Here is a 22,619-nt window from a genome sequence, read left to right as displayed (position 1 = left end):
GTATATATTTGCTAGAATTAATAAAATTGCGCTCTAATTGGTAATTGTAAGTAATACGGTGTAAAAACAAAACAAATAACCAATTATAATCAGTATAATAACAGAGATACAAGTCTATTTCAATGAATTAATCACATGCAGATGTCAATAGTGAAATAAATTGCTTAATACAGAACGCCATCCAATACGTGGCGACAACTGGTGAATAAAGGCAACACTAGAAATGATCTAAAAAGTATCAGTCCATAGGCTGAAGCCGAAGTGGGTCATGCATCAAGGCAATGATCCTAAACATACAAGCAGACCTATAAAAGAAAGGCTGCAGAAGTAGAAATTCTGCGTTTTAGAATGGCGTAGTCAAAGTCTGGACCTAAACCCCATTGAAATGTTGTGGCAAGACATGAAGCGAGCGGTCCATGCAAGGAAGCACTCAAATGTCACTGAGTTTAATCAGTTCTGTAAGATGTGAGAGACTGACCAGCAGTTACAGGAAACACTTAGTTGAAGTTATTACTGTTCAAGGGGTTGTCACCAGGTACTGAATCTAAAGGTTCACATACTTTTTCACACGGATAATGAATGTTGTAACATTTCTGGATAAATTCATGTTGAAAAAGTATGATGTTTTTGTGTATATATTTAGTTAAGTTATGGTGAGTAAAAAAAAAAGAGACAAAAACCCTCCACAGCAAAGCATATAGCAAATGGAAATATAACTGTATGCTCATTTGCATGTCTTAGGCAGGTCTGCAACCCCACCTTTCACCTAGCACACAGCACTTCCACTGCAGCAAGGGATTGCAGCTGGCTGTGCTTAAAGCTGTGACCATGCAGCAAGCTTAAGCCTATAGGGAACCATGTTTAAAATGGTTTTGAAGCAAAAAGTGGCAGTGTGCTCATTTGCATGTCATTTCCCAGAATCCCTTGCTGCAGTGGAAGTGCTGTGTGCTGGGTGATAATGGTGAAAGGTGGGGTTGCAGACCTGCCTAAGACATGCAAATGAGCATACAGTTATATTTCCATTTGAGATATATATATATACAGTATATATATATATATATATATATATATATATATATATATATAAATAAATATATATAAAAAAGCGCACTCCCCTAGTGCATTATCTTATGATGCAGATGAAATAAAATGTATTTAAATAAACGTAAGGTAGATAATGCACACTTACAAGACATAAAGAGTAAAATTCATGTACAGGTATCTTTACACACAGACTCCTGGTACAGATCAGCTGAGATGGATGGGGGAGACCTTTATGTATACCCAGTTGCCTTTAGACCTGCTGCTGGAACGCTCACACACAGCAGAAACGACCGCAGACAGAGTCACAGTGAAAGCAGGCACAGTGAGAGATGGTAACGGTCTCACCTCTTGCAGCTGATCAACATGAGGTGCCAGAGGCAATTTCAGTATACAGGAGTCCCTTAGTTAGCAGCAGAACACCACACACACTATGTGCTTGCGCGATTACGTCACAGTTCTACGCGTTTCGTCGGCGCTTGCCGACTTCGTCAGGGAACGACGTCTCTCACTATGCCTGCTCTCACTGTGACTCTGTATGTTCTTCAGTATTAGGTGATACCTTTTTTATTTGGACCAACAATAACACAGGACAAGCTTTCGAGAGTTCTCCTCTCCTCCTCAGGTCGGCAATACTGATTCACAATGGAATCTATGGCTAAAACAGTGTTTGGGAGAGCAGAGGGGAAAAAAAAAAAAAAACAGAGACATACTGTAGATCAGGCATGTCAAACATGCGGCCTGCGGGCCGCAACGGATATTTTTGCGGCCCGCTCAACCGGCGCGGCGGTCGTGTGTGTCGGCGAGCGCATGGGCGCCGGTTAAAAGTTTTGGCCGCGGGAGCAGCGAGCGCGGGTGTGGGGGATGCGAGGAGCACGGGCGGAAGTAAAATCTGGCCTGCAGGGGCTGGAGTCGTATGGTGGCCGGGCGCAGTCAATCTGCACTCGTGCCGTGTGTGGGAGGACACGGGGGCGGAGTCAAAACCCCGGCGGAGATACTGCATTCTCCTGGAAGCCTGGTAAACCTGGGGGGGGGACGAGGTAGCTGGGGGGGGGGGAGGTACCTGGGGGGGAGGTACTTGGGGGAGGGTGGGCAGGGCCTGGGGGGCAGGGCCTGGGGTATGGTGGGCTGAGGTGGGCAGGGCCTGGAGGAGGGTGGGCAGGGTCAAGGGGGGGGGAGTGCTACTGAACTGACTGAGACAGTAGCAAACTTGCAGAGGAGCACATGTTCACCTCTCAATAACGGAGCAGGAGATTGGATGTTTCCCGCAGAGGGAGGTGATTTGATTATGAAGCTGCAACAGGACCGCAGGGGATTGGACGATGTCGAGGGGTGGTGGGAGGAGAGAGAGTGAAGTGATGTCAGTGTGCCACGAGGGGGACAGGAGAAGAGCAAGGTGTCTGTCCCTGTCTGTGTCTCTCTCTCTACCTGTCCCTCTGTATCTGTCCCTGTGTCCATGTGCCAGTGTCCATGTCCCTCTGTGTCTGTGTCCCGTGCCCCTGTCTCTCTGTCCCTGTGCCTCTGTCCCCCTGTGCCCCTGTCCCTCTGCCCCTGTGTCCCTGTCCCCCTGTGCCTCTGTCCCCCTGTCCCTGTGTCTCTGTCCATGTGCCTGTGCCTCTGTCCCTGTCCCTCTGTCCATGTGCCTGTGTCCCTGTCCCTCTGCCCGTGTCCCTGTCCCCCTGTCCATGTGCCTGTGTCCCTGTCCCTCTGCCCGTGTCCCTGTGCCTGTGTCCCTCTGTCCATGTGCCTGTGTCCCTGTGCCCCAGTCCCTGTGCCCGTGTCCCCCTGTGCCTGTGTCCCTGTCCCTCTGTCCATGTGCCTGTGTCCCTGTCCCGTCCCTGTGCCTGTGTCCCTGTCCCTCTGTCCCTGTGCCTCTGTCCCTGTGCCTCTGTCCCTGCCCCTCTGTGCCTGTGTCCCTGTCCCTGTGCCCCTGTCTCTGTGTCCCTGTCCCTCTGTCCATGTGCCTGTCCCTCTGTCCCTCTGCCCCTGTCCCTGTGCCTCTGTCCCCCAGTCCCTGTGCCCCTGTCTCTGTGTCCCTGTGCCTCTGTCCCTGTGTCCCTGTCCCTCTGCCTGTGTCACTGTCCCTGTGCCTGTGTCCCTGTGCCTCTGTCCCTCTGTGTCTGTCTCTGTCTGTGTCTCTGTCCCCGTGTATCTGTCCCCGTGTCTCTGTCCCTGTGTGTCTGTCCCTGTGTGTCTGTCCCTCTGTCTCTGTGTCTGTGTCCCTGTGCTTCTGTGTCTTTCCCTCTGTGCCTCTGTCCCTCTGTGCCTCTCTCTCTCTCTCTGTGTGCCTCTCTCTCTCTCTGTGCCTCTCTCTCTGTCACCCTCACCCACTCCCTCTGTTTTTATCTTAACTGCCCTATACCTACACCGAAATAACCTATTCTGCTTTCTTCCGAATCTGACTCAAGTTTCACATGGGGGACATCGGAAGACAGGTAGGGAACACCTCCTCTCCAGTATTGTACCTTGAGGGACTACGGATCAGGTAAGATCCCAGGCGGGATTGCTGCTTTGGAAATCAAGAGGAGCATCCTGACACTGGTTAATGGGTTCAGAAGTCATTCACATCTGGCTTTTTTTTTTTTTTCGTTTCATGAGGTACACACACACACACACACACACACACACACACACACACACACACACACACACACACACAGTACTTTTCGAAATAAACTACGTTTCTATGAAAATTTAAGTTTGTTTTTTTTTTGCGGCCCACCTAGACTTAAACCTTGTTTATTTGGCCCTTGTTAGCATTTGAGTTTGACATGCTTGCTGTAGATAATGTAGGGTGAGAAAGTGTTTGAAGACATGGAAGCTTAAAAAATGGTGAGAAGGAACAGCATTGAGGGGGAAGAGGATGCCTGGGGCGGAGAGTTGTGGATAAGAAGAGAGGCAAGCAGGATAATTACAAACAATTCTGATAGTGTATGAGAAACTCCATATCCGCATTTTTGTATGCTTCTTTTTTTAGAAATGGTGACCCAACCGGAGGCTCGGGAAAAGGGGAAAATGTATAACCTATGGGACTGGCAACCAACATATCAGGCGTTTACTCCACAACGCAGAAAAAGAAGCAGCGAAAAACAAGGTCAGGGCAACCCCAGCAAAGAAAGCAACCAGTGGAAGTGATATGATGGTCACACTGGAGATGGGGTGTACAATTCCACAGCAACCAGTAAAAATGCTTACATGCAGCTGCTCCTCTCTCTGCTACCAGCAAAACTGTGGTGCCTGCTCACCTTATTTATACTGTACAGTATGCCTTTTGTTCCTACAGTACAAAAGGCATACAGTATAAGTAAGGTGAGCAGGCGCCACGGTTTTGCTGGTAGCAGAGAGAGGAGCAGCTGCATGTAAGCATTTTTACTGGTTCCTGCCTAAAGTATTCACCCCATCCCCAGTGCGATCAACTGCATTAAGTGCATGCTATTATTTCCTATGAAGATTGATGTGAGCATCTGCAAACTATTTTAGTCAATAGTGTGTTGTGTACTGAGTACATCTGAACCTGTGCCACCCCCTTAAGAGTGGTTATAAGTAATTTATTGCCAGTTTACCAATACCTCTTTTATTTGTGTTTATTCTCTCCCCATATACACCTGGTTGGGTTGATGAACTGAGCACATGCACTGGAGGACTTTCCTTTTTTTCACGTTTTTATCAATGACTTCATTACAGGAAGTTAAAGTTCAGGCATTTCACGTCAAGGCACTAAAATACGGGACACTTGTGCATCCAGACAGATCTTTCAGGGACAACGGGACAAGTAAATGAAATAAGGGACAATCCCGTATATACGGGACGCCGGCAGCTTTATTGTAAGCTCGACGGGGCAGGGAAAGTGCCTATAAATTTTTTTTATGTTCAGAGCTGCATACCACTAATTATATTGTAATTGTGAAGCACTTTGAGGAAGAAGTGTGTCATATGAAATAAAGTTATTAATATTAAACTGGGGCACACATATTGCAACATATATAGCAATAAACATGGTTCCCCTTAAAATAAATATGGTGAAGTACTTTTGGCCAACTTTTGCGGCAGGGAGACTTTCCTAAATTAAGAATGGTGTTACTGTAAGTCTGCTGCTTTGACAAAGTCATTTGCATCTGTTGCCCTATTACCAATAACAATATGTAAGAATCGCTCCCTTCTGTAACAATTTTTCTCTTGATCTCTTACGTTTATGACGTGCAGTCTTACACACTAATACGAGTCCCAAAAGCTCTGCAAGGGTTTCTGGAACAGAAGGGTAGATGTTGATTTGCTGGTCCCTCTGGAAGCTACTGTAAGGATAACAATTTCTCTGAGAGTAACTAGTACAAAACGAATAAACCACATCTTAGTCCAAGGCCTGCATAGCAATGTATAATCCGTCTATTAATTGTGGACTCACAAAAAAAAAATATGGACCCCCTTGCGAGGCCCAGTTTAACACAGCAATGTTTAACCCCATCCCTGCCACATAGACAATTGTGTCAAAAACCTTGTTAATGCTATGATCTACATTTGAAATAAAACGTTTCGAACCAACATCAATGAGAAAATATATTATTTGATTATTTCTTAATGAATTTCACTATTCTTTATGCCAGGTGTGCTAAACTCCAGTCCTGAAACACACCCCCCTCCCCCCACCTTAAAAAGTTCAGGTTTTCAGGTTATCCCTGCTTTAGCACAGGTGGATCAATCAGAGGTTCAGTCTTTGACCGAGCCTCTGATTGAGCAACCTGTGCTGAAGCTAGGATATCCTGACCTGTTAGGGGGGCTTGAGGACTGGAGTTGAGCACCCCTGCTTTATGCAACTAATTAGTAAATTTGCTCACAGAGGGCCCCGAGGCCTATTGCTTTGCACTGCATCACATGTCCCTCTCAGACCAGGTACATCATCTGTAAGAGAAGCAAGCTTTGCTCTGGGGCACTGAAAGTGATGTTTGCAGAGGAACGGGTTTAAGTATAGACCTGTAAGTAGGAGGTTATCATACTTTCCATCAGTTCATAAGAAAAAGTTATATCTACTTCACTGCTTACACACCATATCTTAAAAAAGAAGTTGTCACACCCTCAGCCCCAGAGGGAGCTTTACACATACTTACGTCAGCCCGCCTTGTGCACTTGATTTCTTCCTTGAAGCAAATATTTCCATCCTTTGCTCTGTTTTGCATTTCACCTTTAGTTCACTCTTGGATACACACATACTTTATGCTGTGTTCTCTCACACTACCCTAATGCCCTTATTCAACGTGACGTGAAGCCCCATCCCAGCTTTATTCGGATGAGTAGCACTCGTATTGTAAACTAGCTGCACAATAATAATAATAATAGTTTTGCCTTGTATAGCGCAGACAGTGGACGCAGTGTTGTACATTAACATTTTTGCAGGTCCCTGCCCCGTAGAGCTGACAATCTTAGTGTAGCCATGCCTGGCTACTAATCTACCCTGCCTGACATGTAAATCCTGGTATCAGTGCAGCCAGTATAAGGCCCAATCTAGGTTTTCCCCACCAGCATGCAGCTTCCTTGAGTGACAGGGGAGAAGGTAGGCTAAGGCCTGTGTTCTGCCCAATAAGGGTGTCAGACCTTGGACCCTCCCCCTCGGAACTTAAGGGGCTGCATTACAAAATTGAGTTTAGTTGTCTCTCCTTTTGAGAGAGACTGGTCTCACGGAGGTGGTGTTCAGCCGCTGGCACCTACTGTCCCCTTCCCTTGGGGAGTGGGAACCATACCCTCTGCTCCACCAGGGAGTAGAGGAATAGCTCGGACCGTCCTTGGTGCCCAAGGCTAGGGGTGTGAGTCCATGGACCATCCGGAGGCTGGAGGAGAGTGATATTAAATGCAGAGTAGGCTATGTATGCGGTGTATAGAGAGAGAGGGAATAAAGAAGTTGTTATTAAATATACTCCTGCATTGTGAGTGCAATCTATCAGGGGGAGTATCCGGTGAGTTCTCCTGCAGGGATTGCCTACACATCCCTGGAACCTGCAAGAGATGGAAGCGCTGACACCAGAGTGAGAAAGAACCACCATCTACCCCAGAATCCTTTCCTGATGTCCCCACTACCATCGGCTGACACCTCAGTATCCTGTAAACCAGCAGGTATCATCACTACACACCTGGTAGCAGGGCAAATGTCCCAGAGGGTGGGGGAAACACCGCTACTTATATTTTTGGTGCCTGAGGCAGGAGATAAAATGACTTGCCTCAGAGTCACAAGGAGCCTATATTGGGATTAGAACCAGGCAACCCTGCTTCACACTCAGTGTCATTATTATCATAGTAAGCACCTTTACTCACCGAGCACTATGATCAACAAGGTCCTAAATGAGAAATGCACACTTCATGCATTCCTAAAACGAATGTGAACTGAACTTGTCATACGTCTTTGCACTCTATGGGGCACAAGAATCAAGCTCCAGTACAGGTTATCGCAGTCGTTCTGGCATTAGCTCCAATTCAAGTCAATGGGAGTTAACGCTGGAACGGGTGCGGTATCTCACCCCTTTTTATTATATCTGTTAATATATAATGCATTTTATTTCAAGTGTTCATCTATATCACCGTCTCAACTACCCCATTACTCACATATATTATCTCTCCTCCCAAGCACAATATGGCCTCATTGCAATTCATTTCCCATCATGCACTGTTTGGTCCTTCACACACTAAGTAGAGATATGTGAATATGCCGAGATTCATGTCACCACAGATGTGCCAAAAGTTTTAGCAAAATGGCTAAAAATTAAAATGTATTATTTTGCTTTTTTAATAAAGCTTTAAAAAAAAATGGTGAACTTTTGATTGACTTTCTAAAGGGAAAGTAATCAAAATGAATCGAATATGCAAGTCCCATTAATGTTTTAGCGTTAAGCAGACTTGATGCAAACTTTTGAATCGAAGCAAACTTTTTTGCTGAGCTAAAAAAGGGATGATCTATTCACAAAGTTTGCTTAGGTGTGCAAGAAATTTGCACATCTCCAACACAAACCCCCTTCTCATACACGTATCCCTTTTCTGCTTCTCTCCTTGTTTCTCTTCTTTTACACACTTGCATTGTATACCATTTATACTCCGCTAGTTCGTATTATATTCGCTTGTGCCCCACCAACGCTTTCATCTGTTCCCATGTATGCCTTTTTCACAAACCCTCCCATCACCGGATTTCCTGCATATCCATCTATCTATACATCTCAATGTCTTGTACAGTATAGCACATACACCAAGGCGAACCCTGATCCTATGCAATGCACAGTAAGCAACATTACATCACATTTTGTGAAGGGCAGGAGCAGGACTACAGACGTAGCCAGACTCGTTGGGGCCTGTGTATCAAGGCAAAAAATTGCACAAAGAAATACAATTGCAATTGATTTTATATATATGGTGCAGTTCATTTGCCCCAGAAGTGCTTCATTGTTGCCTTGGTACATACAACAGGGGTGTGCAATCTTTCCCTGCTGCGCGCCCCTGCCTGCTTCCCTCCCTGCTCGCGACCCCCCTCCCTTGCCTCATCTCCGGCTCTCTGCGTCAAATGACACTGCAAGGTCACGTTGCCATGGCATTAATTCAACTGCAGGATAATGCAGAATATTCACCTCCCCCCCGCCCCGCCCCCATTTCACACCGGAGAGCACAATAAAAGCATGCTACATCTTTATGTAATAGTGATGATAATAATACCATTGACACAGGATGACTATTGCATGCAAATGTACAGGGAAGTAAGATAGGATTTTATTACAGAAGCGGATTGATCTTCAGTTAAAATGTAACTCACAAAGTGGAGGATCATAGCATTAAAACACATTTTGTTCCTTATTACTTAGCTGTAAACATTTCCTCATTACACAAGTGCAGGATTTGTGTGCTCAGTTAGCTCTATTATTTGGCCACACCTGATGAAAAGGAGTCCGAAGGTTAGAAATGTTTCTCTTTGCTACCATCAATGAGGCGGTCCACAGTTGCAGCTCACTCACTAGCCTACAAGCCACATATGTTCATTTACAAGTCACAAGCCAAAATGTTATATTTTCATTGAAATTAATTATTATTATTGCGGGCTATAATTGCTAAGTGGTGCTATTCAATAAGTAACCTACCAGTGCCAAAAGTTAAAATATTTATTAACATTGTGCGCACGCAAACACCCACACACACACCCACACACAGGTGTTAGCGACGTGAAAACTTACTTTTTGAGTCTTGCCCGCTATCGCCCGGCTCCTCGCTCACTGCCACGCGCGCGCGGCCCTAGCATACTGTACAATGGCTGGCTAACCACAGCCAACTATAACTGCCGCGCGCGCACACCAAGCAGCAAGAGCGCCCACTATATTACGGGCCTTATAAAGTACACCAGTAATGGGGTGTGTTAAAAAAGCAATGGAGGCAGAGTTTCCCAAAAACAATACAAAGTGCAGCTCTATTCACATGTTTCTTAGTGCAGTATCTTCCATTTATTTAAAGAGCAGTGGAGAATGCAATGTTTTTTTGCATCTCTTTTGGGAAATTCTGCCTCCATTGCTTTTTTGTTTATCTTGTGCTGGCCACACATTTAGAGTTTAGAATTCAGTTTTCTGATTACCTTGGGGTCTTAGCCAAATGCTGCTGTTCACTTATGCTATTTTATTAGAATAATTATATTTATGTAAATATGGACAATACTGTATGCTCTTTTGCATGTCTTAGACAGGAGCTGCAACCCTGCCTTTCACATTATCACACAGTGCTTCCACGGCAGCAAGGGATTCTGGGAAATGACATGCAAATGAGCACACAGTGCCACCTTTTGCTTCAAAACCATATAACATGGTCTCCTGTAAGCTTTTGCTTGCTGCATTTCACAGATTTGAGCACAGCCTGGGTTAAGATGCATAGGAGGTAAAACCAGCCACAGACAGCCGTTTTGACCTTAATGGGTCTCATCAGTGTGGGGTTGGCTATACTGGCTTTGCAAAATTAAGCTTAGGATAGGTTTTACCACATGATGGTGAAGTCCAATTGGAAAATACAGGTGCATGCACTGCAGGAAGTATTCTATGACAGCAAATGGTGGGGATCATAGTGACATGCCTGTGTTCCTTGGTGTCCCTGCCATCTGTCATTTTGTTTTCCCTGTGCACTGCTTACTCATCAATTCATTTTTCCTCAACTGGAGGGTTCCCAATGGTACAATAAATGACAAAGGTGCAATTCGGTTTGTGGTCTCTCCCAAGTTCAGATCAGTACAAATTACAATAAAAATCTAATAAATAGAAGTAACTGTAATGCAGAAAGAGATCACTGTACTATATCAATATGCACTTTAATCTTTTAGAGTTAGAAACACTTGAAGCAGAATAAATGTTCAATGCATCTATAGGACTCGCTTCTGCTCAATGACCTTGCATGATTAAATGCACTTTACGCGCTGAAAAAATACTTTCTATATCTTCTCTCAGGAGAGACTCAGAGCAGCATTCATTATTATTGCCTTCCCAGTTATTATAATTTGAAATACTGCATATATCGAAGACCAAGCAGTTACGTCTCTAAAAAAAAAGAAAATAGAGATTACTTTTGAACTTAGAGAGAAAATGCTGCTGTCATTTTGGCATTATTTTATGAGAAAATACACAGCAGTGGCTCTATTTAAGAGGACCTGCAAAACATGTGGCATCTATATGTAACCCTCCCTGCCCGGCTCCCTAGGAGGTTACATTACAGGAGTTTAATGGTGTATTAGGTAACCACATTGATTTACCTGGTCTCTGGGACTGCCTGTGGTTTGCTGGGAGATGGAGAGTTTTGTAGTTCTAAACAGGACAGTCTTTATTGATAGATCAATAGCTACTTCTTCTCCAGGTGTATTACTGCATCCCTGGAGAGGCACATCTCTTGAACAGGTTATATGGATATAGATTTATGTTGCTCTTCTTGTAGTACGGTATAACCATTTATTCTAGGGTCTCTGCTTGGGCTACCTTGTGTATTCTGTCTGCTGGTCTCTGTATTACTTTACTCTCTCTATAATGTTTCCTGAATGGGGTAACAAATATCATGGTCCACTTGCTCATCTCATTCCAGTGGGGATGCTCACCACAGGGATATACTGGCCCTCCTCATTCCCTTGAGGATGCTCACCAGCCTTCAGGCTATTCCCATGGGACAAAGGACTCCCCTCTGGAAGCCTGTACTGCTATGAAACCTACATTTCTAGGGAGCCTATCTTCAAGGGCACTTCCCCATCTATAAAACCAACAACAAAAAGGGACTATTATCCTAAACGACCTTATTACATAACTTTGTACTTACATATTTACAGGTGAGAGCCCCACCTCTGGCTCACCTCCTAATTATTAAAAAAAACATGTAATATACTTCTAGTTGTCAGATTTGGGTTAAAAAAAAAAAAAAAAAGTAACAATTTCCTAGATGAAAGCCCTTAAACATGACACTGCAATTAGTTTACTTTGGTCCTAGGCGAGATTTACCTTTTAACAAATACTGTAATTATTTTTTACCGAACAAGTAAAACAGTCCAAGTCCAAAGCGGTATCCCTTGCTGATGATCAGGCAACACGCGATGACCCAAAGAAATCTACGTTGGAATTCTAGCTGTCGTTCTCTTTTTTCCATTTTCCCCCTGTTGCCCCTTTATTTTTTTCATATTTTATTATAGGGATGGATCCATCTGTGACCTGGGACATGCTGCTCCTGGCCCGAGTCCTGATCTGTCGCAGATGATATGTTGATGAAGCTGGAGAATGAGCGGACTAGGGACCCGGGTGGTAGGTAAGTGGGACTCGGCGCTAGGACTATGAAGCGAGAGATTTTTGGAGGGTTGGACACCACACTTGCACCCAGGTTACAGACACAAAGAACGATGCGCTCCATTGAAGGACAAGAGCAAACTCTTCCTGAAATTAATTGGATTCTACACATTTATAGTGGTATCATAGTAGGAAAAGCTATATATGTGTATGTGGTGCACAATAAGTAGGAATTGTTGTATTTATTGTTTCTATATTCTGACCAAGTTACGGCGTATGTCCGATCGGGAGGTCAAAAGCGACGGGGGCGGGAAGAAGTCCTGTATGCCTGATGCCAGGATGTCTCCTGTAGGGCCATATGCCAGCCAGGCCAGACTAAGTAGGGTCTGGCCACAAAACTGGGACGAGTGGCTGGTTACACTCATATTATGTTATAATTTAGTTTTTATTGTTTTTGTTTTTCCCCAAGTTCCCAAACTGGGAAAGTACCTTCCTTTTTTTCTTTTCCCCATTTGTACCCCACAACCACCAAACTGTTTTGAGCACAACTTTCACATGAGAGAGAGAGAGAGAGATGACACCGGGAATGGCTAGCCAAGTAAAATTGAAATTAGTGTCCCTGAAAATCTCCAACAGCTGACTTACTATCTGGTAGCGGGCGTCCGATGGTATCAGTGTCCTCAGCTGCTCCGTACCACAACCACGGGGGGCCGTCCGTTCAGGCGGAGAAATTCTCTACCAGCTGGTTACCTCTGTGGTGCCGCGCTCCCCGAAGTGACAGTGTTTTAAGTTTGAGTTTTACAAATACTGTTAATCACTCAGGAAACTGTTACTTGACGGTCATTCTGCAGCCAAAGGCTTATGCTCTCAGATTATACTCGGAGGAAGAGCTCTGTGAGTTTATGTTCCCACGGCTGTTATTACCACTCATTCTGAGGCCTCACTTTTGAATCAAATCTGAAAATCGAATTACTATTTCAAACTCTTTGTAAAATGGAGCTGACTTGTATTGATGTTTGTACATTTGTTTCACAATTTCAGGCACCTTAAATATTTTCTCAAATGGATCCTAACTTTTAATAGCACAACAGCACATACCAATAGGTATAAAATACATACACCTTTCGTTTAGAGGTTCGTTTGACACTCATATGTAACTGAGGAATGAGTAGAAAACTGTTAAAAACTGAGAACGGCAGGTATTTTGTAGAGTCATTTCCATTTTCCCTGAGTCATTATTTTTCACTACCTGTAAATCAAACTCAATTAATAGAATAGGAAAAATGAAGACATTCTGTCAAAAGAAAAAACCTGGGCTAGGTTGGACTTCATCTTTAATAATGGTGGGGGGGAAAGGTGGGGGGGAGTCTTCAGCTTTAACTTTAAAAACAAAATACAAAAACCTTTCCACCTTTATGTAAATACATAAACAGTCATTTTCAAGTTGGAATAACTATTTAAGATATACATTTAGCCTAGTCATCTCATTTTTATTTTATATTGTTTGATCCAGAAAACCACAGTTATAAATCCACTGGGGCCCCCTGTTCAGCATATACTGTAGTTACCTTTAATGAAAGTAACAACGAGGAAAAGGAATGGCTGGACATAAGGGTACTGTGGTACTGTATTGTCTGTACTGTATTCTTTGCCATACTATGGGACCCCTGTAAAGATCAGTTATACAATATCTAATGTGATATTTTTTATTGCCAAGTACAGCTAAACCCCGTTATAACGCGGGTCTCGGGGTCCACCCCGAGACCACCGCGTTACTAACGGGGTCGCGGAAAAAAAAATGGCCGCCGCGCATTAGCGCATATTCATCCCGCGGGACAGGAGATGGGAGCGGGCATGTCCCTCCGCTCCCCGCTTCCCCCTGTCACCGCGGGACAGCCCGCGGGGCAGGAGATGGGAGCGGGGATGTCCCTCCTGTCCCCGCTTCCCCCTGTCACCGCGGGACAGGCCGCGGGGCAGGAGATGGGAGCGGGGATGTCCCTCCTGTCCCCGCTTCCCCCTGTCACCGCGGGACAGGCCGCGGGGCAGGAGATGGGAGCGGGGATGTCCCTCCTGTCCCCGCTTCCCCCTGTCACCGCGGGACAGGCCGCGGGGCAGGAGATGGGAGCGGGGATGTCCCTCCTGTCCCCGCTTCCCCCTGTCACCGCGGGACAGGCCGCGGGGCAGGAGATGGGAGCGGGGATGTCCCTCCTGTCCCCGCTTCCCCCTGTCACCGCGGGACAGGCCGCGGGGCAGGAGATGGGAGCGGGGATGTCCCTCCTGTCCCCGCTTCCCCCTGTCACCGCGGGACAGGCCGCGGGGCAGGAGATGGGAGCGGGGATGTCCCTCCTGTCCCCGCTTCCCCCTGTCACCGCGGTACAGGCCGCGGGGCAGGAGATGGGAGCGGGGATGTCCCTCCTGTCCCCGCTTCCCCCTGTCACCGCGGGACAGGCCGCGGGGCAGGAGATGGGAGCGGGGATGTCCCTCAGGTCGCCGCTTACCTCAGATCCCGCTGCCTGCATGGAGGTGGTAGCGGGGGGTTTCTTCTCCCCACCGCTGTCCCCGGTGCTCCCGCTGCCTGCGCGGGAGGAGGGGGGGGAGCGGGTGGTGGTGCTGGTCGCGGCCTTTCCTCTGCTCCGACCCCACCCCCGTCTGTGTAGAGTGAGAGAGTGTGTGTGTGTATGTATATATGGGAGAGAAAGTGTGTGTGTATATGGGTGTGTGTATGTGTGTGTAAGTGTCTGTAAGTGTCTGTAAGTGTGTGTGAGTGTCTGTGAGTGTCTGTGAGTGTCTAAGTGTGTCTAAGTGTGTGTCAGTGTGTGCAGTGTGAGCAGTGTGAGCAATGAGCAGTGTGTGTGCAGTGTGCAGTGTGTGTGCAGTGTGTGTGCAGTGTGTCAGTGTGAGCAGTGTGAGCAATGAGCAGTGTGTGTGCAGTGTGCAGTGTGTGTGCAGTGTGTGTGCAGTGTGTCAGTGTGTGCAGTGTGAGCAATGAGCAGTGTGTGTGCAGTGTGTGTGCAGTGTGTGTGCAGTGTGTGTGCAGTGTGTGTGCAGTGTGTGTGCAGTGTGTGTGCAGTGTGAGCAATGAGCAGTGTGCAGTGTGCAGTGTGTGTGCAGTGTGTCAGTGTGTGCAGTGTGAGCAATGAGCAGTGTGTGTGCAGTGTGCAGTGTGTCAGTGTGAGCAATGTGCAGTGTGCAGTGTGTGTGTGCAGTGTGTGTGCAGTGTGTGTGCAGTGTGTCAGTGTGTGCAGTGTGAGCAATGAGCAGTGTGTGTGCAGTGTGCAGTGTGTGTGCAGTGTGTCAGTGTGAGCAATGAGCAGTGTGTGCGCAGTGTGCAGTGTGTGTGCAGTGTGTCAGTGTGTGCAGTGTGAGCAATGAGCAGTGTGTGTGCAGTGTGCAGTGTGTGTGCAGTGTGCAGTGTGTGTGCAGTATGTCAGTGTGAGCAATGAGCAGTGTGTGTGCAGTGTGCAGTGTGTGTGCAGTGTGGCAGTGTGAGCAATGAGCAGTGTGTGTGCAGTGAGTGTGTGCAGTGTGTGCAGTGTGTCAGTGTGTGCAGTGTGAGCAATGAGCAGTGTGTGTGCAGTGTGCAGTGTGCAGTGTGTGTGCAGTGTGCAGTGTGTGTGCAGTGTGGCAGTGTGAGCAATGAGCAGTGTGTGTGCAGTGAGTGTGTGCAGTGTGCAAAAAAAAAAATGTAAAAAAAAAAATGTAATTTTTTTTTTTTTTTTTTTTTTTTAAAAACGGGAGCCACGGGAAAACTGCGTTATAACCGAATCGCGGTATAACGAGGCGCGTTATAACGGGGTTTAGCTGTATATTGTTTCCTATGCAGAGTAATCCTGCTTACGCTGGGATCCTCATAGGTGGAGGCGCTGCACCGCGAGATATATCACCACAGGCACCACCAAACCGGAGGCTTTGGCCTCCTGTGTGCCTCACAGGTAAGAGCAGCAAGCGTAAATCGCCCGCGGTTTCCCTTGGGCATTGAGAAATGGGGTTACACTAGTTTTAATTGCACTTAATCAGATAGCATACATGCTTCCTTTATTTAACCCTTTAGGAACATATTTCACAATCTTTTGTCCGCAAGACAATATGTAATATTATGCATTTAGTATAGGTACCTGATAAAATGGAGTTTACCTTGATGGGTTTAGCAAGCTTGAATCATTTTGTTTTTTTTAGCAAAAGATGCAACTAAAGGACTCCTTTGCTATAAGACTTAGGACCAACATGTAGAAATGTCACTAATAAATTGCAAGAGAATTTGGGAAGAGCGCAGGATTTTTGTATTCGTTTTCCATTTCCGGCCTATCTCAACAAGCTCCTCACCCCTACCACATGCAGCACTTATCCCCTGAGATCTGACTTCAAGAGACTGTTCACGGTCTCAAGGTTCAATAAAGTATCTGGCCGCTCCGCTTTCTCTTACCAAGCCTCTCACATCTGGAACAATCTACCCGAGACTCTCAAAGCCACCAGCAGTCTAAATGCTTTCAAAACTAAAGCTGTCTCACATTGTAATCTGCTCTGTAACTGTTACATACGTCTTTATATATAATGTATAACCCTGTCCACTTAATGGAACCATGTATTTGTCATCATAACTCTGTGCCCTGACATACTTGAAAACGAGAGGTAACGCGCAATGTATTACTTCCTGGTAAAACATTTTAGAAATAAATATACAGCTCCAGATTAAATAACATTATTTGTTTTAATCCAATTCATAATTTCTTTGTAATTCAAAACCTTTTGACGAGTTTTAGCAGAACCAAAACAAAGACACATTTTAGAGACAAAACCAGCAAATGGGGTCAAGTGCACATCTATAGTTACAACACAATACAAGTGGTCATGGCCACTGTTCTACTGGACTCTTGTGTTTGAGGACCATGGAATACATGAATTAGTACATTAAACCCCAAATTGACACCCAGGTCACCACTTTTTAAACAATATTATTTATTGGTAACTGAGTGGTTTACTTTAAAAAATATGCAAATAAATACATTGATGAGTACAAGGGATTGAGCACCAAATGTACTACATCATGGTATTCCACGAGCCTGTTCTTTCCTGTTCTGGTAGAACACTTTCATCCCATTCACCTGAATGGGCCAGAAGAGGTCTTTCAGCACCAGAAGGTGTTTAACGGGATAGCGCCACGTAGTAAATATGAACCATAATCCAGAAAATTAAGCAAACATAAAAATATAATGTAAAAAAAAAAGTAAATTAACAACGAATATAAGAAAGGAAATTGAATTTTCAAACTGTAGAAAAAAAATTGACAAAATATAATACAAGGATATGGACCATATTTGCTAAGTGGCGCAATAACATCAGATACTATACAGCTCATTCATTAGGAGGTTCAAAAAAAGTTTGGCCACATTTCTAAACAAAAATTCCAGCTTATTGAAGAAAAAAAATTCCATCATAACTTTATTTTTTTCAAAACTGAAACCAATGGAGTTCCAGCAAAACCGAAACACTCATTATTTTTAGAACCAACTGAATACACCAGAGAAAAGTGCCCACACTTGCTGGAAACAACAAATTGCTGTATTGATCACTATTTCAAGACAGATGAAGACCATAATGGCCAAAGGATTTTTAAATTCACTTACTTATGATATATTTTTGTTTGGCTGAAGTTTATTTTCCTGTCGAAGCAATATCTTTTGTAGTCTTCCACTCCGTCCTTAACTGCGATAATAAAAAGCACAACCGCCAATGGCACCATAGTTATCTCCTTATGGAACACCTCAACTTGCGGCATCCAATTCAGGATAGCAAGAAAAAGAAAATAAAGGTTGGCAGACCTACAGGAGACAAAGGTGATAGTGATTGTACTGCAGATAAGATTTCAGAGATTCTAAAGTACAACATATATATTAATGCAGTCCAATGAACTGGTCATAGATCATTCATTTATTTTTACAGTATATAGAACTATGCAGGTTTTTAAAATGTTTAAACATAGTGTAAATTAAAGGGATACAAGTACAATATCAGGAAATTGAAATCCCCATCCCAAAGAGCTCTAACCCCGGTTATTCAACACAAAGATGTACAGGTACTATTAACACCTTCTCTCTTTATTGTATAGGGCAATGATTTCCAAGTTCAGTCCTTAAGGACCTCCAACAGGACATACTTGAAAACGAGAGGTAACTCTCAATGTATTACTTCCTGGTAAAATATTTTATAAATAAATAAATAAATAAATAAATAAACAGTCCAGGTTTTAAGGCTATCCTCACATTAGTACAGTACATGTGGCTCAATCATTTTGACTGGACCACCTGTACTCTAGCAGAGGTATCCTTAAAACCTGCACTGTTAGAGTTGTTAATCACTGGTATAGGGTTTTAAAGCTGCAGTTCAGGCAATATCCTGCATGTGTGTTTTTTTTAATAAATCAGTTCTGTAGTAAGAAAAAATACTTTTAGCATTTTCTGTTTTATAAAAAAAAAAACTTTGAAAGACCAATTTTCTTGTATTCTATTTTAACAAGCATGCTTGTTCCTATAGCAACGATTTAAATTCCCCATATTTAAAGATGTCGCCAAACTTTGCCGATCAATAGACGGAGAACGAATTGACCGTCAGCTACTGTATGCAGTTCTTTAGGTAATTAGAGATTGCACACATGAAACTATTGAAGTAAAAAATAAATTAAAAAAAAAAAAGACTGAACTGCAGCTTTAAGTGGTATATTAAGATAATTGAAGTACAGTTGTGAGCAGATTAGGGATCTCAATGCAAAGGGGATCAGCAAGTGTGTTTCAGTTCCTCCCAGTCTAAATTAAAGATGCAGTCCTTCAGTATATAGCAGTGATTCCCAACTCCAGTTCTCAAGTACTCTCAACAGGTCAGGATTTAAGGCTATCCCTGCACAGGTGGCTTGATCCATGGCACAGTCAAGCGGGGATATCCTTAAAAATTGACCTATAGGGGGTACTTGAGAACTGGAATTGGGAATCACTGTTCTATAGAACAAAAGTTATCAAAGTTATGAATGCCTTTACAATTTTAAATATAGTAAGTGTTTACATTTTTGGGGGAAATGTATCATGAGGATATTGCCCTTATCTCTCCCGTATATTAACCCATGGGAGAGAGAGGCTATTCATACATCTGGTTACCCGAGTCAATACTTTTTTTATTATTTTTATTCTATTAGTTTTCGTTAGTCCTTGTAACTAGGCTTACCCAAGTTGCATGAAAAGAAGTTGGTAGAGACAAGTGAGCAGAGATGAGGTAGTCCTCAGCAGAACGCAAGACAAGACCAGTATTACAGCATGAGGTTCTGTTTTGTATAGGAGGGGGGCCAGTAAAGTTTCTTTATTGGAGTATGAAGATCTTTTGGAGTATAAAGAGTTGGAAACTACTGTATCTGGAATTTTAATCCTGCAAAAAGTATGACTTGAAAGGTAGAAATCCAGATGATATCAAACATAAGCAGGTGCGACGGTGAGGGGGTAACCAGGCTCAATAATACAGGTTAATCCCATTTGGTTACCTCTGATCCTTGTGTAGCCCCCTGTAAACAGCACAGGCTATACCTATCTTCCTTCTACTGTGGTAAGTCCTGTTAAGATCAGGCACCAGTAATCATCATGGGTTTTCCCCCTTCATAGCCCTATCCTGAGTGGTAGACGCAGGCCTGGACTCTGCTGCAGGCGTGAGCAAGAGGGGAAGCTGGGCTGACATCACAAGGGGTGGGGCTAGCTCTATATTTAGCAGCCAACTCCGGTGAGTAGAGTTAGAGTTGATAGTGATATCGAGAGGCTGGAGTTGCCGGTGAGTTATGCCGGGAGTATGCAGTTCAGTTAGTATGCCATGAGTCAAAGAATCCTGCGGATCGGTCCGAGGAGTTGGAGGAGACTACGGTCTCCCCTGCGCAGAGTGCAGAAGAGAGAGGAGCGGAAAGATTCAGCGTCCTTTAGTAGAGCTGATAGAATTATAGACTTGGTGGACCAATGCCCTCACCCCACTGCCAGGGGTGATGGGGAGAATCCAAGACCCACCGCGAGGCTAACCTCGGGGGTGGGCCACGGGGTATTGAAGCCCTAGCCCAGACCATCCTGCCGGAGGAGCGACTTGGAGGGAAGGAGAGGAGGAATTATATGGGTGGAAGGCGAGCGGCGTAATAACCCGTCCTGGCTATTGTTGTTGCGGCTGCTGGAAGCCACTATCGTTGGGATATTGCTGCTCTGTCAATAAAAGAGACTATTCGTTATTATCAAAGACTGTGTGTGACTTGGAAAGTACTACCCTGGGACCCAAGGGGTTCTTCTATACCGGTCCTGTCCCATATTCCTGGGAGTATAGAAGATGGAGGCGCTGTACCACTAAGATCATAGAGGCTACCACCCCAGAAGCCCGGTCCTGGCTCCCCCACAACATCGCGGGAAGCTCAGGCCCTCCTGTTCCTCACAGGTACGCACCACACCGCATGTAATCTGCCCCCATGCACCCTAGACACCACCGTAGAGTCTGGGGGAAGAAGGGAAGCAGGGTTACACTTGTATTGGAGTACGGGAGTGTCAGCTCTTGAGCCCAGTGATTGTTTATGAATTGTGAATAATTATGTGAGAAAGAATGTATGTGTTTTTACCTTTCCAGGAGTGCCAGCAAGCAGGGATTGCTAGGCTATGATTTTCAAGGGGGGTTTACGGAGAAAGTGTTGTTAGAATGTGCCCAGCTAGTCAGGGTCCAGAGTTGCTGGATACCCCAAAAATGTACTCAGGAATCAAGTCGGTATCCCGGATACATATAGGCACATTGCTCCGCCAAAATTTCCCCTTGAAAACGCTTGCGCGACTCACCGCTAGGATTCCCTGCTTCAGCACAGACCAGAAAGGTAAATGGGGCATAGGGTTGTGAGGTATCCCTGGAACGATAAAGGGGTCCCTAGGTTAAGGGGCGATGCTCAGTTAATGCCCAGGTCACCCAGAGCCCGGTATAGGGGTTCTGGGGATGTTCCAACCATAGATAAGGTTGAAGGATTTTTAAAGTCTATGGGGCCTATGCAGAGAGCAGCGAATTTTAAAATTGGCGAATTTATTAAAAAGTAGCTTTTTTGGAGAGTTTTATTCTCCATATGCAGAAAAGTGCAAATTCTGCTATGTTTAACATGGATGCGTGTGGCGAGTTTAAATTGGCGAGATGCGCGCTTCAGAAACGTGTAAAAACAAATTCGCGCCTTTTTTTTTCCCTTTGCAATGGCCGCGAGCGGCAGCTTCTTGCCAGTTTTTTTTGGCGAGGCAAAAAGGAGACAATCGCGCCATTTTATTGGCGCGAACAGCCGCTAGATGCCGTTCGCGCCTCTCTGCATACGGATATTTTTAAAACTGGCGAGATTGAGGTTGTCGCCAGCCGCGAGGCGAGTTTTACAAATAGAAATGAAAAATTGGCGCGTTTTTCGGAACTCGCCATTTTCTGCTGCTTTCTGCGCGATTTTCTCCAAAAAATGGCGAATTTCGAAATAGCGCTGCTCTCTGCATAGGCCCCTATGTCTGATATAGTATGTGGGGAATATGGCTAGTAGGAATAAAGTGCAAATTTATTATTCTTTTCCCCATAACCATAGTTGCATAGCAGATGAGGATGAAAAAAGACATACGTCCATCAAGTTCAACCTATGCTAAATTTAGACAACAGCTACTTTCTCCTATATATATACTTCCTTATTGATCCACAGGAAGGCAAACAAAAAACCCCAGTGTCAGATCATCTAATGATATCTCATAAGGGGAAAAATAAATTCCTTCCTGACTTCAAGAATTGGCAATCGGATTAATCCCTTGCTCAACATTCTTCCCATGTATTCTTATTTGGTAAATCCCTGTATACCTTTTTCCTTTCTAAAAGATGTCCAACCTTTTTTTGTACAAATCTATTGTATCTGCCATCAGTCTCCATGGCTAATGAATTCCACATTTTAACTGCTCTTACTGTAAAGAATCCTTTCCTTTGATGCTGGTGATATCTCCTTTCCTCCAACCTTAAGGGATGCCCCAGAGTCCTTTGTACTGCCCTCGGGATTAATAGTTCTTTTGAAAGCTCCCTGTACTATCCCCGAATATATCTGTATATAGTTATTATACACAATCTTAGATGCCTCTTTTCTAATGTAAATAAAGCTAATTTATAGCTAGCCTCTCCTCATAAGTTTGATTGTCCATCCACTTTATTAATTTGGTGCCCCTTCTCTGCATTCTTTCTAGTTCCATAATGTCTTTTCTAAGGACTGGTGCCCAAAATTGTACTCCATATTCAAGGTGTGGTCTTACTAATGCTTTGTAAAGGGGCATAATTATGTTTACTTCCCTTCCATCCATTGCTCATTTAATGCAAGATAAGATCTTGTTCGCCTTTGCAGCTACTGCATGACTTTGGGCACCATTGCTAAGCTTGCTGTCTACAAGCACTCCTAAATCCTTCTCCATCAAGGATTCCCTCAATATATCCCCATTTAATTTGTAAGTCGCCTGTTTATTCTTGCCTCCCAAATATCTTACATTTATCTGTATTAAATCTCATCTACCATTTACTTGCCCAAGTTTCCAGGCTTCAAGTCCTTCTGGAGAGAAATTACATCCTGCTCTGATTCTACTACCTTACACAATTTAGTATCATCAGCAAATATGGACTTTGCTCTCTATCCCAACCTCAAGGTCATTAATAAACAAATTAAAAAGCAGGGGTCCCAGTAACGATCCCTGAGGTATCCACTCACGACCTTAGCCCAACCTGAAAAAGTTCAATTTATGACAACCCTCTGTTGTCTATGCTTCAACCAGTTTTCAATCCAGGTGC

The 22,619-nt window shown here is 44.5% G+C and overlaps 1 protein-coding gene across 3 annotated transcripts in view; it reads right to left on the bottom strand.

Annotated features, from left to right (window-relative positions):
• ATP10B (ATPase phospholipid transporting 10B (putative)) overlaps nt 1-22,619 on the bottom strand; it is a 255,531-nt gene that overhangs the window by 80,109 nt on the left and 152,803 nt on the right. For all 3 annotated transcript variants that reach the window (XM_075601935.1, XM_075601934.1, XM_075601933.1), the window contains one exon: nt 17,420-17,614. In XM_075601935.1, the coding sequence (XP_075458050.1) occupies nt 17,420-17,614 (195 nt within the window). The remainder of the gene's footprint in view (nt 1-17,419; nt 17,615-22,619) is intronic.

Source organism: Ascaphus truei, chromosome 5 (assembly GCF_040206685.1).
Source record: "Ascaphus truei isolate aAscTru1 chromosome 5, aAscTru1.hap1, whole genome shotgun sequence".
In the NCBI taxonomy this organism is placed as follows: domain Eukaryota; kingdom Metazoa; phylum Chordata; class Amphibia; order Anura; family Ascaphidae; genus Ascaphus; species Ascaphus truei.
The sequence above is the reverse complement of the archived record's forward strand: the minus strand, read 5'-3'. Positions and strand labels throughout refer to the sequence as shown.